General features: G+C 39.3%; 1 protein-coding gene and 1 long non-coding RNA gene across 15 annotated transcripts in view; one reads left to right on the forward strand and one right to left on the reverse strand.

Annotated features, from left to right (window-relative positions):
• Positions 1–15,703, reverse strand: part of LOC147581963 (uncharacterized) — a 95,694-nt gene extending 79,991 nt beyond the window's left edge. For both annotated transcript variants that reach the window (XR_015250428.1, XR_015250429.1), the window contains exons 1-2: positions 15,596–15,703; positions 10,721–10,836 (exon numbers count right to left, since the gene is read on the reverse strand). This is a non-coding gene — a long non-coding RNA (uncharacterized LOC147581963). The remainder of the gene's footprint in view (positions 1–10,720; positions 10,837–15,595) is intronic.
• A 56-nt stretch (positions 15,704–15,759) lies between these two features.
• The window catches only part of EPHA5 (EPH receptor A5), a 345,396-nt gene continuing 343,426 nt past the window's right edge, over positions 15,760–17,729 (forward strand). For all 13 annotated transcript variants that reach the window (XM_025921746.2, XM_025921750.2, XM_025921749.2 and 10 more), the window contains exon 1: positions 15,760–16,705. In XM_025921746.2, the coding sequence (XP_025777531.2) occupies positions 16,510–16,705 (196 nt within the window). In that variant the 5' untranslated portion in view covers positions 15,760–16,509. The remainder of the gene's footprint in view (positions 16,706–17,729) is intronic.

Genomic DNA, 17,729 nt, shown 5'->3' on the forward strand with positions numbered 1-17,729 from the left:
CCAGTATGGAAAGAAAATAAGAGCAGAACTGCCATCAATCAAGTGGGGGTGCTGGAAATTCCACCAAGAAATTTATTGGAAAATGAGGTACACAACCTCCCAACATTGTCAGAATACTTGAAAATGTAGTGGACATACCACAGAAGTGATTACATCCTCCTGTTTTCAGAATAGGGGCAGGAGCTAATTGAAAGAATTTTACTTCCTAATTTGTGGTCATATAAGGCTTTTCATCATCACTGTATTTCAACTCTACTCATTCCTTTCCTCCTCTTATTTCTTCCTTCTCTGTTGTGCATCTGTATGTGTATGTTTGTATGTATGAATGAATACACATTTTCTTCTGGGATATTTTTTTATTTCTATGTTTCCATGGTTATACAAGTAATAAGTGCTAATTACATAAAATATAAAAATTAAAAGTAGAAAAATAAGGGGCACCTGGGTGGCTCAGTTGGTTAAGCATCCAACTTCATATTGGGTCATGATCTCACAGTTTGTGGGTTCGAGCCTCACTTAATGCTTCGTGCTGACAGCTCAGAACCTGGAGCCTGCTACAGATTCTGTACCTCCCTTTCTCTCTGGCTCTCTTGCATTTGTGCTCTCTCTTTATCTCTCTCTCTCAAAAATGAGGTGAAAATTTAAAAAATTCTTTTATTCAAAAACAAGTAGAAAAATAAATTCAAATTATCCCATCAATCATATACAGATGTCATTAATGACACATAACTTTCCAAATTAAAAAAAAAATGCTTTATATTGTGTCTTTATAATATGATACTTCAGAACTTTCTTTTTATGTACATATTTTTCCAAACATTTAAATCGTTCCATGGTGTTTCATTATTATACAGATGTATGTAATACTTCTTAATGAACATTAATTTCTGATTTTTATCCATTAAAAATAACATTATGGAGAGAAAGGAAGATGGTGGTGGAGTAGGAGGATACAAGTCTTGCCTCACCCCATAAATACAACTAGATAGCTGTCAAAATATCTTAAATACCTCCAAAATTGACCTAAAGACTGATAGAACAAACTGCACAACCAAAGAGAGAGAAGAAGCCACATGAAATAAGGTAGGAAGTGCAGAGATGTGGTTTAGGGGAGAAACAGATTATGGGTACTACAGAGGCAAGGGAGATGTGGTCTTGGAGATGGAGGAGACAGAGAGAGGAGCACACAGGGGAATGTACAAGGAGAATGTTTCTGCAAAGCCACTGGCTTGGAAAATGAAAAGGGCTGAATTTCATAAGTTCTTGCAACCAGTGAGGCTTAAAGTCTGGAGTTTTATTTATTTATTTATTTATTTATTTATTTATTTATTTATTTATTTTTCATGTTTATTTGTTTTTGAGAGAGAGAGAAAGAGAGAGCATGGGGGGAGGGACAGAAAGAGAAGGAGAAACAGAATCCAAAGCAGGTTCCAGTCTCTGAGCTGTCAGCCTGACAAGGCTTGAACCCATGAGCTATGAGATCATGACCTGAGCCGAAGTCAGACACTTAACCGACTAAGCCACTCAGGTGCCCCAAAGTCTGGAGTTTTAAAGGTCAGCAGGCTTGGATGGGATAGATCCAGGAGAGCACTGCCCTGCTCATGGAGAGAAGGCAGGCAAACAACCTAGATGTAGATAGAATGGAAACAGTGATCTGAAAAATGCCTGGTGCCAAAGAGGGCAGAGTATTTGCTATTATATGAGTGCTTCCCTGAAAGGCAACATTCATAGAGACACCTCTCCAGGAACAAAGCAGTTGGCTTGAGACATTTTCCTCTCCCACCCCTCAGCATAAGCTCAACAACCTGCAGGAAACAGTGCAGCACCCACATTGGCTTCTCAACTTGCTTACACCAAACCCCACACCCCTACACTTTGGTGGAACTGCCCTTCTCAGTCACACTTGCCTCAGTACCAGTGCAGTGGGCCCCACCCCAAGAGACCAACACAAAACCCTGTCCACACCACATCTCCTGACCAGAGAGTTCTACAGGGACTCAGTTCTGGTGGAGTTAGTGTCAGGTCTCATTTCACAAGCAGACCAGAGCACACCTAGTAAAACTCATCACATATAGGCCAGGCACCAAACACTGCTCACAGCAGGCAAGAAGACCCACTATAGACAATTGGATTGAAGGATAAGGCAGCCAAAAAACAAAAGCAGAGCACACACAGTACACACCAAAACACTTGCTGAACCACCAGGCCCTAGGCACTACATGACTTCTTCTACATAAAGCCATTACTTTTAGGAACAGGAGACATAACTGGCTTTTCTAACACAGAGAAGAAGGCAGAAACTCAGACAAAATGACAAAATGGAGGAATTTATCTCAAATAAAAGAACAAGATAAGGTCATGGGCAGATATCTAAGCAAATCAGATATAAGTAACATCCCTGATAGAGAATTTAAAGCAACAATCAAAAAGATGCTCACTGCGCTTGAGAAAAGAAGACATGAGTCAGACCCTTACCTTAGAGATAAAAGAGCTAAAAAAGAATCAGAGATGAAGAGTATAATAAGCGAGATTAGAAACAAGCCTGATGCAATGAACAGCAAACTGGAAGAAGCAGATGACCAAATTAGTGACCTAGAACACAGAGTCATGGAAAGTAATCAAGATGGAAAAAAGAATTACACAAGACAAGGATAGACTTAGGGAACTTAGTGACTCCTTCAAATGTCATAGAATTCCTATTATAGGAGTCCTAGAAGAAGAAGAGAAAGAAAAGGGGGCAGAAAATTTATTTGAACAAATAATAGCTGAAAACATCCCTAAGCTGGAGAAGGAAACAGACATCCAGATCTAGGAGGCACAGAGATCTCCCAACAAAATCAACAAAAGCAGGACAACACCAAGACATATTGTAATTAAACTTGCAAAATATAGTGATAAATAAAAAAACCTAAAAGTAGTAAGAAAAAAGAAGTCCTTAACTTACAAAGGAAAATCCATAAGGCTACCTGGAGATTTCTCAACAGAAACATGGCAAGCCAGAAGGGACTGGCATGATATATTCAAAGTACTGAATGGGAAAAATCTGCAGCAAGAATACTCTATCCAGTAAGTATCATTCAAAATAGAAGGGAACACAAAGTGTTTCCCAGACCAACAAAAACTAAAGAAGTTCATGACCATAAAACCAACCCTGCAAGAATATTAAAGGTGACTATGAGTTGAAAGGAGAGACTAAGGGTGCCTGGGTGGCTCAGTCTGTTAAGCGTCTGACTTCAGCTCAGGTCATGATCTTATGGTTACTGGGTGCGAGCCCCATGTCTGGCTCTAATCTGACAGCTTGATCAGAGCCTGGAGCCTGTTTTAGATCCTGTGTCTCCTTCTCTCTCTGCCCCTCCACTGCTCACTCTCTGTCTCTTTCTGTCTCTCAAAAATAAATAAATGTTAAAAAAAAAATTTAGAAAAGAGAGACCAAAGATAAGAAAGGATCGGAAAAAAATGAGAAAACAAGTAATAAAATGGAAATAAATACATAATAAATAGATAATTTAGTAAATTATAATTATAATAAATATTTTCTATCAATAATTACTTTGAATGTTAATGGACTAAACTCTTTGATCAAAAGACATAGGGTGTAAGAATGAATTAAAAACAAAAACAAACAAAGAAAACAAGTTACTCATTTTGTAACTAGAGACACCTCCAGATTGAAAGTGAAGGGATGGAAAAACATTTATCATGCAAATGGGCATCAAAAGAAAGCTGGAGTAGCAATACTTATATTGGAAAAACCAGACTTTAAAGGCTTTTTTTTAATGTTTATTTATTTTTGAGAGAGAGAGAGGGAGGGAGACAGAGAATCCAAAGCAGGATCCAGGCTCCAAGCTGTCAGCACAGAGCCTGAAATGGGGCTCAAACTCACGTGCTGTGAGATCATGACCTGAGCTGAAGTCGGATGCTTAACCGACTGACCCACCCATGTGCCCTTGGAAAAACTAGACTTTAGAGGCACCTGGGTGGCTCTGTCACTTGAACATTTCACTTCAGCTCAGGTCATCATCTCACAGTTCATGGGTTCAGGCTCCACGTCAGGCTCTGTGCTGACAGTTCAGAGCCTGGAGCCTACTTCAGATTCTTTGTCTCCCTCTCTCTCTGCCCCTCCCCAGATTGTGCTCTCTCTCTTTCTCTCTCTCTCTTTCTCTGTCTCTCAAAAATAAATAAATAAATAAATAAATAAATAAATAAATAAATAAACTTAAAAAAAAAAGGAAAAACTAGACTTTAAATCAAAGATTGTAACAAGAGACAAAGAAGGGCACTATAAAATAATAAAGGGGGCAATCCAACAGCAAGGTATAACTATTGTAAATATTTATGCACCCAACATAGCAACATTTGGTGCTTCCAAGCACCAAAATATATAAATTAATAACAGACATAAAGGAACTAATTGATAATAATACAATAATAGTGGGGGAATTTAAAACTCCACTTACATCAATGGACAGATCATCTAAACAGAAAATAAATAAGGAAACAATGGCTTTGAATTAGACAGTGGACCAGATGGATTTAACAGATATGCTAAGAACATTCCACCCTAAAGCAGCAGAATATGCATTCTTTTCAAGTGCACATGGTACATTCTCCAGAATAGTTCTCATGTCTGATCACAAAACAGGACTCAATAAATACAAAAAGACTGAAGTCATACGATGCACCTTTTCTGACCACAACACTATGCAACTAGAAATCAACCACAAGAAAAAATCTGGGAAGACCACTAATACATGCTACTGAAAATGAATGGATCAACCAGGAAATCAAAGAAGAAATAGAAAAAAACATGGAAACAAATGAAAATGAAAACAGAACAGCCCCAAATCTTTGGGATGCAGGAAAATCAGTCCTGAGAGGGAAGCATATAGCAATGCAGGCTTACCTCAAAAAACAAAAAAGAAACAAATAAGCCACCTAGTGTTACACCTAAAGGAGCTAGAAAAAGAACAACAAATGAAGGTAACACCAGCAGAAGGAAGGACATAATCAAGATTAGAATAGAAATAAATATAGAAACTAAAAATACAATGGAACATATCAATGAAACCAGGCACTTGCTTAAAAAATTAATAACATTTATAAACCTCTACCCAGACTTACCAAAAATAAAAAAGACTCAAATAAGTGAAATCACAAATAACAACCAACACTGCAGAAAGATAAAAACAATTGTAAGAGAACATTATGCAAAATTATATGCCAACAAATTGGACAGCCTAGAAGAAATGGATAAATTTCTACAAGCATATAAACTACCAAAACTGAAAAAAGAAGGAATAGAAAACTTGAGCAGACTTATAACCAGCAAATAAATTTTATTTTTTTGTTTATTTATAAATATAATTTATTGTCAATTTAGCTAACATACAGTGTATACAGTGTGCTCTTGACTTTAGGAGTAGATGCCCATGATTCATCGCCTACCTACAACACCCAGTGCTCATCCCAACAGGTGCCCTCCTCCATGCCCATCACCCATTTTCTCCTCTCCCCTGACCGTCCCATAAACCCTCAGTTTGTTTTCTGTATTTAAGAGTCTCTTATGGTTTGCCTTCCTCTCTGTTTGTAACTATTTTCTTCCCTCTTCCCTTCTCCTATGATCTTTTGTTAAGTTTCTCAAATTCCACATATGAAAACATATGATACCTGTCCTTCTCTGAATGACTTATTTCACCTAGCATAATACCTTCCAGTTCCATCCACATTGTTGCAAATGGAAAAATTTCATTCTTTCTCATTGCCAAGGAGTATTCCATTGTATATATAGGCCACATCTTTCTCCATTCATCAGTTGATGGAAATTTGGGCTCTTTCCATAATTTGGTTATTGTTGAAAGCACTGCTATAAACATTGGTGTACATGTGCCCCCGTGAATCATCACTCCTGTATCCTTTGGATAAATTCCTAGTAGTACTATTGCTGGGTAGTAGGGTAGTTCTATTTTTAATTTTTGAGGAACGTCCACACTGTTTTCCAGATTGGCTGCACCAGTTTGCATTCCCACCAATAGTGCAAGAGGGTTCCCATTTCTCCACATCCTCACTAACATCATTTGTTTCCTGAGTTGTTAATTTTAGCCACTCTGACAGGTGGGAAGTGGTATTTTAGTGTGGTTTTGATTTGCATTTTCCTGATGATGAGCGATGTTGAGCATCTTTTCATGTGTCTGTGGCCATCTAGGTGTCTTCTTTGGAAAAGAAGTGGTGAGAGTGCCCACTTCTTCACTGGATTTTTTTTTCAGATATTGAGTTTGGTAAATTCTTTATAGATTTTGGATACTAACCCTTTATCTGATATGTCATTTGCAAATATCTTTTCCCACTTCATCTGTTGTCTTTTAGTTTTGTTGATTGTTTCCTTTGCAGTGCAGAAGCTTTTAATCTTGATGAGGTCCCAATAGTTCATTTTTGCTTTTATTTCCCCTTGCCTTTGGAAAAGTGTTGAGTAAGAAGTTGCTGTGGCTGAGGTCACAGAGGTTGTTGCCTGTTTTTCTCCTCTAGGGTTTTGATGGTTTCCTGTCTCGCACTTAGGTCTTTTATCCATTTTGAGTTTATTTTTGTGTGTGGTGTAATAAAGTGTTACAGTTTCATTCTTCTGCATGTTGCTGTCTAGTTCACCCAGCACCATTTGCTAAAGAGACTGTCTTTTTTCCATTGGATACTCTTTCCTGTTTTGTCAAAGATTAGTTGGCCATACATTTGTGGGTCCAATTCTGGGTTCTTTATTCTATTCCATTGGTCTATGTGTCTGTTTTTGTGCTAATATCATACTGCCTTGATGATTACAGCTTTGTAATAGAAGCTAAAGTCTGGGATTGTGATGCCTCCCACTTTGGTTTTCTTTTTCAACATTACTTTGGCTATTCGGGGTCTTTTGTGATTCCATACAAATTTTAGGATTGTTTGCTCTAGCTCTGAGAAGAATACCAGTGCAATTTTGATTGGGATTGCATTGAATGTGTAGATTGCTTTGGCTAGTATTGACATATGAACAGTATTTGTTCTTCCAATCCATGAACATGGAATATTTTTCCATTTCTTTGTGTCTTCATCAATTTGTTTCATAAGTTTTCTATAGTTTTTGGCATAACAGATCTTTTATATCTTTGGTTAGGCTTATTCTTAGGTATTTTATGGGTCTTGGTGGAATTGTAAGTGGGATCAATTTCTTGATTTCTCTTTCTGTTGCTTCATTATTGGTGTATAGAAATGCAACCAATCTCTGTACATTTTATATCCCCAACAAAGAAACTGTATCAGTAACTCCCAAAAAACAAAAGTCCAGGACCAGATGGCTTCACAAGAAAATTCTACCAAACATTTAAAGAAACCTACTCTTTTCAAACTTTTCCAAAAAACAGAAAATGAAAGAAAATTTTCAAATTCGTTCTATGAGACCAGCATTACCCTGATACCAAAACCAGACAAAGACTCCATTAAGAAACAGACTACAGGCCAAAATCTCTGATGAACATGGATGCAAAATTCTCAATAAAATACTAGCAAACTGATCCAAGAATATATATTAAAAAATCACTAACCTTGATGAAGTGGGATTTATTACTGGGTTGCATGAGTGGTTCAATATTTGCAAATCAAACAATGAGACACACCACATTAATAAAAGAAAAGATAAAAATCATATGATCATTTCAATAAATGCATTTCAGAAAAAGCATTTGACAAAGTACAACATCCATTTATGTAAAAACTCTCAAAAAAAGTAGGTTTAGGGAAAACATAATTCAACACAATAAAGGCCACATATGAAAAACCCACAGCTAATATAATCCTCTATGTGGAAAATCTGAGAGCTTTTCCACTATGGTCAGGAACAAGATAGGGATGTCCACTCTCACCGCTTTTATTTAACATAGTACTGGAAATCCTAGATACAGCAATCAGACAACAAATAAAAATAAAAAAGCATACAAATCAACAAGAAGAGATAAAATTTTCACCATTTGCAGATGACATGATACTCTATACAGAAAACTGAATAACTCCACCCAAAAACTGTTAGAATGGATAAACAAATTCAGTAAATTCTCAGGATATAAAATCAACATACAGGAATCTGTTGCATTTCTATACACCAATAATGTAAGCAACAGAAAGAGAAACTAAGGAATCAATCCCATTTACAACTGTACCAAAACCAATAAGATACCTATGAATAAACCTAACCAAAGAGGTGAAAGATCTGTACTCTGAAAATGATAAAACACTGATGAAAGAAATTGAATATGACACAAATAAAATAGAAAGACATCCTATGTTCATGGATTGGAGAGCAAATATCGTTAAAATGTCTGTACCACCCAAAGCAACATATCTATACATTTAATGCAATCTATACATTTAATGCAATCCCTATCAAAGTACCAACAGTATTTTCACACAGCTAGAACAAACAATATTGTTCTATATGGAGCCACAGAAGACCCTGAAAAGCAGTTTTGAAAAAGAAAAGCAGAGATAGAGGAATCATAATTATGGACATAAAGTTATATTACAAAGCTACAGTAATCAAAAGAGTATGGTGCTGGCACAAAATAAACACATAGATCAATGAAACAGAATAGATAACTCAGAAATAAACTCACAACTATATGGTCAATTACATTAAAAAAAATCAGGAAAGAATATCCAAAGAATTTCCAATCCAAAGACAATTTCTTCAACAAATGGTGTTGGAAAACTAGACAGCAACATGCAAAAGAATGAAACTGGGCTTTCTTACATTATACACAAAAATAAATACAAAATGGATTAAGGATCTAAATATGAGACCTGAAACCATGAAAATACTAGAAGAGACCACAGGCAGTAATTCTCTGACATTGGCTATAGAAACAGTTTTCTAGATATGTCTCCTGAAGCAAGGGAAACAAAAACTAAACTAAACTACTGAGACTACATCAAAATAAAAAGCTTCTGCACAGTGCAGAAAACAAACAGCAAAAGGAAAAAACAACCTATGGAATTGGAGAAGATATTTGCAAATGACATATCTGACAAATGGCTAGTATCCCAAATATACAAAGAACCTATAAAACACAACACCCAAAAAAATGAATAGTCCAATTAAAAAATGGGCAGAAGACATGAATAGACATATTTCCAAAGAAGACATACAGATGGCCAACAGACACATGAAAAGATGCTCAACATGACTGATTGTCAGGGAACTGAAAATCAAAGCTACAATGCAATATTACATCACACATGTCAGAATGACTAAAATCAGAACCACCATAAACAAGTGTTGGGGATGATGTGGATAAAGGGGAACCCTCTTGCTCTGTTGGTGGGAATGCAAACAGCCACTCTGGAAAACATTATGGAGGTTCCTCAAAAAGTTAAAAGTAGAACTACCCTAAGATCCAGCAATTGCACTAGGTATTCACCCAGAGAATACAAAAATACTCATTCAAAGGGATACATGCACCTTGATGTTTATAGCAGCATTACTACAATAGTCAAATTATGGAAATAGCACAAGTGTCTATCAACTGATGACTGCATAAGGAAGTGGTACATATACATGTGCACTAGACTATTACTCGGCCATAAGAATGAATGAAATTTTGCCATTTTCCTTAACAGGAATGGAGCTAGAGAGTATTATGCTAAGTGAAATAAGTCAGAGAAAGACAAATACCATATGATTTCATTCACATATGGAAGTTATGAAACAAAATAAAAGAGGAAAGCAAAAATAGAGAGCAAGACAAACCAAGAAACAGAGTCTTAAGTAGAAAACAAACTGATGGTTACTCGAAAGGAGGTGAGTGGGGGATGAGTTAAATAGGTGATGGAGATTAAGGAGTGCACTTGTAATGATGAGCACCGGGTGTGGTATGGGAGTGTTAAGTCACTATATTGCATCCCCGAAACCAATACTACCCCATATGTTAACTAACTGGAATTGAAACAAAAACTTTAAAAATACCATTATGTTTCATCTTTTAACCCATTTTAATTAATGTGTTTGCTTAAAATTTAAAATTTCTAGCTGCTAGATATAAAGCTACCACATTTTAAAAACATTTGATTTTGCAAAACCACCCTACAAGAGATATTCTAAATTCACTTTCCAGCAACAGAGTATGAGAGTACATGAGATTATCATTGCCAGCTTTTACCTAGAAGCCTTTCCAGAGACAACCAATTTGGGACAGTGTGGGACAACCAATCAAGCATTTATCAAAAGCTTGATCACATACACAACCCTTATTTATTTATGCCATTGGGTAAATTTATCACTTTTTCCCCTAGTAAACTATAGCTAGTTATAAAATATGTTCTCCTATGAGTGGATTATTTATGAATTTCTTTTTTTTTTAATATTTATTTATTTTTGGCATAGTGCAAACAGGGAAGGGGCAGAGAGAGGGGGACAGGGGATCTGAAGCAAGCTCTGTGCTGACAAGCTGACAGCAGTGAGCCCGAAGTGGGGCTCGAACTCATGAATTATGAGATCATGACCTGAGCCAAAGTCGGATGCTCAACCGACTGAGCCACCCAGGTGTCCTTATTTATGAATTTCAAGTGAGTATATGCACTGAATTTAATAAAAAAAACATTCTTTTGAATATGAAAAATGCTACAACTTATTTTTCATATAACAGCATGCACTTCTGGAATCCAGAAGACGGTTAGAATAGGTGAGTTTTAAGTGAAGTGAGTCACTCACAGTGTATCACTTCAATCTTGGGACTCTTCTGAGCACGCTTTTCCGACTTCTTCAGCCCTGAGAGTCCTTATTATTTCATTGTTCACATCTTCATAGGATGCCACTTATCCAAGATGCTGGAGGCAAACAACAACCAAAGAACAACCAAAGTCAGTTTGGTTCCTCATCAACTATAGCAGCATTGGCCTCCTGCTACACTCAAATGTCAATAGCACTCACCCATCGATCACAGAATGATTAGAGAATAAACCAACCTCCAACAACAACAGTAAAAATCAGTGGCTCTTGGGCTCACTCTAATTTATTTAAATATCTTGCTCCTTATTCTTTGCTACAATATTCTCTATTAATACTCATTGACAGAGGAAGATTTTATTATCTTCTTGATATTCACAGAAAACACAAAAAAATGACGGCTCATTATGATGCCAATATGTTTATATTTTTTAAGGTGTAAAGGTGACATATATTACAACTGATAAGCCAATATTGAGACACTGTTATTAACTAATGTCCATAGTTTACATTAGGGTTCACTCTTGGTGTGGTACATGTAATACATTTTGACAAGTATATAATGTCATATTCCACCATGACAGCATCATACATGATAGTTTCACTGCCCTAACAGGCTGTTTTTTTTTCCTTAAACTTGTTAAGTAATAAAATAATTTATATACTAAACCCTCATTAACTAATTACAAAGCTATTTATTCCTTATTTTTTTAAGTTAAATACTCATTTAATAATAAATTAAATTGAAATACAATTAAATTGAACATTAATAGCAAAAATGTGGGTAATTAGTAGAGAAAAGTGATTCGAGGACTTCAGAAAAATTCTTAAACAAGATAACTATGAACAAAAATTAAACTATTATCTGTTTTATGTTAATTAAATTAAAATGCAACATAAAATAACGAATACATTAGCATTTTCTTGGTTGTGAACTTTAAGAGCTATTGATTGCTTAAATATATTTTAGTCAGTCTTTTCCTTTGGGGTCAAAATAATTAACATCACCATATATGTATCCTCCTCAGGAAATCATGGACTTGAAAAATTAACTTCATTAGTACATATTATAGTTCCATTAAGCTATCTTATAATTTCATATCTAAAATCTACCATGGATTAAAAGTTTGCTTTGCTTTTGTTTTTTTTTTTCACAAAATTCTCTGAAAGAAAGCATGCAGCTAAGTGACAAACATTTAAAACAATTATGTAAAAAATTGCCAATAATACATATTTTAGAAAAAAATGCTCTTTGGTTTACGATGTTTTACTTACATTATTTTCGTAAAGACTGTTGCTTATGTTTTCTACCATAGTTTACATGGGTTTTGTGCTGTTTGTATTAATATTATCTGTCTACAGACCTTACTGTTTATTTTCTTGATTTGGTCTATTGTCTCTCCATTGTACACAGATTCTATGTGTGTTTTTGTTTACAGAAGACAGTCTTTTTCTCCAAATAATGCTTATATAGGATCACTTGTTTCTTGTTTTCTCCTATTCATTTTTCTGACCTGTACTATATATTATTTGGCTATTGCTTTTGGATTTAAGTGAACTTAAAAATTGAAGTATTTTTTATTCATTAATTGTTCCCATTAATGCAGAATTTGGGGACAGTCCTCCTTTTTTTTTTTTTTTTTTTCATTTCTGAATGACTGGTTATCAAATTTATTCTTTACTTCCATTATATTACAATTTTCTTCAGAGAGCCAGTGCCATGGGCTAAAATTCCCATGTCTTAGCAGCTGTGAAACTACTCAGGTTGCCTAACCTCATTTCCTCAGTCTTCTCTTCATAAACATGGGGCTAATAATTATACCAACAATGTGGTTAAAATGTCAGTATTATGTAAAGTATTACAGTATTATGTAAGTAAAATAATTAATGTACAACATGATATAATGCTTCACACATAGCAATCTTCAGTAATTACTAGCAATTCTGCTTAGTATAATTGTTTTTGTTGTTCTACTTTGAGTGCAGTAAAGATATTTAGGCTTATTAATACCTTGAACTTGGGGCGCCTGGGTGGCGCAGTCGGTTAAGCGTCCGACTTCAGCCAGGTCACGATCTCGCGGTCCGTGAGTTCGAGCCCCGCGTCGGGCTCTGGGCTGATGGCTCAGAGCCTGGAGCCTGTTTCCGATTCTGTGTCTCCCTCTCTCTCTGCCCCTCCCCCGTTCATGCTCTGTCTCTCTCTGTCCCAAAAATAAATAAACGTTGAAAAAAAAATTAAAAAAAAAAAAAAATACCTTGAACTTAACTGTAATACCTTTTATAGGGTAGTAACCTTCCAAGATATCTAATCAATGTGATTCTGAATTTCCCTTCTTCACGAAAGCTTAGTAAAAAGCCAAATCCAAGGTGAGATCTAGGAGACATCAGCCACATTCACCTTTTAAGGCCACAGCAGTTATCCCAAGCAAAAGAAAAGCAAACAATAGGACTTCTAAGCTCCTACTGCTGTTTTAGCCTTTTCTTGTGCAAAGCAGTAGTATGAAGGAAAAAGACAAATCTAGTTTTCGTGCAATACTGTGGTCCAATGTGAGTATGCTAAAAGAGTATTTACGTTCCAAGAAATCAACAAATGGCCAAATATAAGATCTCTTTTGAGACTGAGGCCCAAACCAAGCCATCCTCCTTAACTTGTCTGATTAACTCTTTAATTGCTGTAAGTGGGGCTCTATTTTACAGCTGTTCATTCTTTTAAGGACATGCAACAAATATTTTTAAACAACCATGAGAAAGATGGCTGCCATTTAAGGTGAAGAACATGAAGGATTTGGCATTCTGTGGTCTTAGTCACTTAAGAAAGAGTTAACTATCTTGAGTGGGGGATAACATAATTAGCCAACACAGTGAAAACTACTAAGTTTTCTTTGACATACCCAACTTTAAATTATTTTTATCTCAATATATATGCTTATAGTTGTTAGCTAACTTGTTCCAGTTTTTCATTCAGAAAATATTGCCATTATGTTGATTGACATAAATCATAAGCTATGAATACTTTGAGAAGGAGAACCGAATCACTTCTTTTTGTGAATAACAACAGTATAGAATGTCCATTCTCTTTGGACCCTGGGTAGGATTTTAGATGAGAAAGATGTGTATGTGTGAGTTTGTGTGTGTGGGGGGAGAGTGTTAAATTTTTCAGGGGTGAAACTTCTATAGGATGGAGTGACAGACATAAAAACAAAGGTATGAGGCAATTTAGGGAACAGTGTATTTCAAATTTTAAGGTAAAACAAAATGGAAATTTTACTTAAGATCTTTGTAGTAGAAGACTTTCAATGTCAAGCTGAAGAAATTTAATAATTTTGAGGTTAAGAGTAAATATTTGGTGATAGGTGACAAGGGCAGTAACATAGAAGTGCAAAGGATATGGAAGAGAAGCGAACTTGATCATTTTCTCCAAATCCCTCATTTTACTGATGAGGATACTGAGGTCTATAGAGGTAAGGCAACAATTTCAAAGCCCAATTAAACTGCCTATGTTTCACATTATCATTATTACCTATCTGTAGGTTTTAGATAACTTAGTTGATTGTCTGTTTAGATATATATTTTTTTAAGTAATTCAACTATAGTTTGGAGGGAGGAGCTTACATTTTGAATGGTCTTCAAATAGAAACATAAAATTCAACTCTGCATCTCACCATGAGGTTTTTGCCAAACTGAAAGGCTGATTCACTGCTATTTCTTTAAATTTACTTCATGCATTTGGAGCACACTATAATGGAAAGAAGCTGCTTTTAGATTTCTGGTGCCAAAACATTTCAGGAAAAAAGAAAATCAAAGATAAGCTTCTATCTCTTTATAAAATTGCATCACTGCTTCTTTATTCTTTCATCTTTACCGCAAATATTTAAACAAGAAACAAATGTCATCAGCTAAAGATGATGAGAAATTTATTGTGAAGACAAACAGGGCTCTAGATGTCAGAGCTGGTGAGCTGAGTCTCCTTCGTTAGGTGTGAATGCAAACCGAATTTTCACAGTAGTTACTCTACACCAAATTAAACAAGATACCTTTCTTCTAAACTCACACTTTTTTGTAGATGCTTTATTTGCAGTATTTATTACAACTGCCTTTCAGATGTTATCTCTTAGAAAGAATGAATGAGAAAATTGAAGAGAAATATTAAAGGAAGAGAATACATAATAGAGGTGAAGCATAGAAAGTCAATTGTTTCAAACTGCTTTTTTGGTAATTGTTTTGTAAGTTTCTCGATGCAGAACACACAAAATTAAAATAGTATTTTTTAAACCCTGAAATTATTTGACCCATGCTAATTTCACTGGAATTAACTGCATATAGCTTCATATCATATAATTTCTCAAAACTAACACATCTTATCAATGAAATTAATAAATTAAATCAATATATCGTAAAGTACCTGGCACACTGCAAAATTCAGGAAGTCGAATTCTTTGACTCCCTGAAATTTCAATCATAGTCACGGTGTCTATATTTAGAAATTCGACAATTTACTTCTGAAAAAAAAAATGTTGACTAATTATCCCATCCCAGCTGCCAAAAGTATTGGAAGAATAGAAAGGGTGAGCAGCAGTGAGCGATATGGGTGTTTAAGAAACTAGCCACGGACCAGCACAGCCTCTGCGAATACGTGGCTATGTGACGACAAGGTTGTTGATGCCACAAGCCTGCGATGGGCAGCAGGCACTGTGCCAAACCAAAGGACCCGCTTCTCCAAGGGCTGCCGGCTGAACCTAAGGCTGATTTCCCTTCCGCCTCCCGGGAGCCCCAGTCTTCGCAGGCACCGTCAGGAGAATTCTGCGCCCTAATTATCCGGGGAGGAACACGCGCCTCTCCCGGAGACCGCTAGGCAACACTCACCACAGCAGCCTTCAGATTACTTCCCTCCGCGAGTGTGTGACTTCGTCTAAGCAACTCACACTTACAGTAGATTCTCACTGGCGAGGCAGCGAGCAGCAGAGGGCGGGGGAGCTGGGAGGAGGAGGAGGGAGGCGGGTGGGAGGTGCAGAGCGGGGAGCAGAGGAGACGACGGAGCTCCAGACACAGCAGGAGCGCGCCGTGGCGGTGCAGTTTCAACCTCGTCCTCCCAGCCGCGCGCACACCGCTTCCTCCCCGAGCCGCGGGAACCGCAGCAGCTCCGGGCTGCCGCCGCTGGGCTCCGCGCGCCTGCCCGCTCGCCGCCGCCACCACCTCCCCTCGTCGGCGCTCAGCCCGCAGCTGTTTCCTCCTGCCAGCCTCTGAACTCTGGATCTTTTCCTTTGCTCGCCTCTCGTATTCTCCCCACCCTGTATTTTCTGAACTCCTTTCCTTTATCTTTAGCCACCCTGCCCTTTCCTCCTCTTTTTACGGAGGATTTCTTCTTGACTGAAGATGACCTGTCTTCCTTACCTTCGTTTCAGCCCTGAAGACTGAGAAGGAACCTTTAGCTTTCCCCCAGGGGCATTTTAGAGACCTCAATCCTTAAAAGTCTTCAGAGGCAGAGAAACAGGACCCGGGACCTTCTCGACACCCTTGGGTCCAGTGCAGAGCGGCACTATCACCCATAACTAGTATTTAATTTAAGCCCGCCGAAGAGGAGGGAGAGAGGAGCCAGAAGCAAACTTCGGCCGTCTCAGAGGATCCGTGGTTCCCGCATTTGGAAGCGCCGCGTGCCAGAAGGCGGAGGACCCCACGGGGAACGCACAGGAGTCGCGAGCCTCCCTCGCCCCCTCCGCGAGTCCGGCGCCGCGGACTGAGCCGCGCGGGACAGCAGCGGCGGAGGCAGCCAGGAGAAGATGCGGGGCTCGGGGCCCCCTGGTGCGGGACGCCGGAGGCCCCCGGGCAACGGCGGCGGTGGCGGCGGCGAAGGCCACCCCAGCACCCCTGCGTCTCTGGCCGGCTGCTACTCCGCACCTCGCAGGGCCCCCCTCTGGACGTGCCTTCTCCTGTGCGCCGCGCTCCGGACCCTCCTGGCCAGCCCCAGCAACGAAGGTAGTGTTGGGGGTGGGGACGGCAGCGACCTGGGGCGGAGGGGCGAGGCGGGGCCTGGAAGTGCGGGTCGGGGCGCCCTGGACGCTGCTGCCGCGGACGAAATCTCATCCCGCATCACGAATTAACATTTGTCCGCTTTCGCTAGCCTTTTCGCTCCCTCTGCTGTGCTTGGTTGCATTGTTTGACAAGAGGTGCGGAGCGCTGTGCGACTACCCTGCGTGTGGACCGAGTCTGGTCGGCGGGGGGGGGGGGGGGGGGGGGTGGTGGTGCTGGGAAGTTGCAAGCGGGGGCAAAGAGAGGTCTGAGACCCACGCCGGAAGGTTGGGTGCGGCTGGTTCTCACTTAAACGCGTGGGGAAGTGACATTTCGGGCTGGAGGGAGTGAGAACTGTTTGAAGCTCAGCGGCGACGATTTCGGGAGCGGTGGGCTTTTAGAATCGTTATTTGGGGCGGGTGATGGGAAATATTGTGGGGGTGGCCGGCTGCTTTTATTTTGGGGGAAAGTGCCTTCTGGAAGCTGTTATTTAGGGCATCGCCACATGCTATTCTGGGGTGGGTGGCAAGAGCTGTTATTTCTCTAGGGAGGGGAAGGGCGAAGGACAGAAGGCGCCCCCACACCGTGGGGTGCCCTTCACTTTGGGGGCTCATCATTACACCAAAGTGGAAGGCGGGAAGGTGGGATGCCGCGGGAGGCGGAAGGGAGGTGGAGTGTCGCTGCCAGGAAGTTACTGCTCAGACCCACCGGGGCTAGTCTCTCCGCGAGGGAAAAGCCCCGCTCCAGCCGGCTCCGGATCCCGGAGTCCCTCAGCCCCCGCCCCACCCCCAATCCTGCGCTCCGGACCCTGAAGGCTGCCCCTTCTTTCTCCTGGGCGAGTAGGGCGGGTTTCGCGGGAACAGCACCTGTGCGACGCTCGCTGCTTTCGGAGCCGTGCTCAGCCCCGGAGCCGCCACCGCCCGGCCGGCAGCCCTCGGCCCCGGGTCGGCTCCGGCCGCGCTCGCTCCTCTCGCACGCCCGGACCGCGCTT

The sequence above is a fragment of the Puma concolor genome, chromosome B1, assembly GCF_028749965.1.
Source record: "Puma concolor isolate L17-30 chromosome B1, mPumCon1.1.hap2, whole genome shotgun sequence".
NCBI lineage: Eukaryota > Metazoa > Chordata > Mammalia > Carnivora > Felidae > Puma > Puma concolor.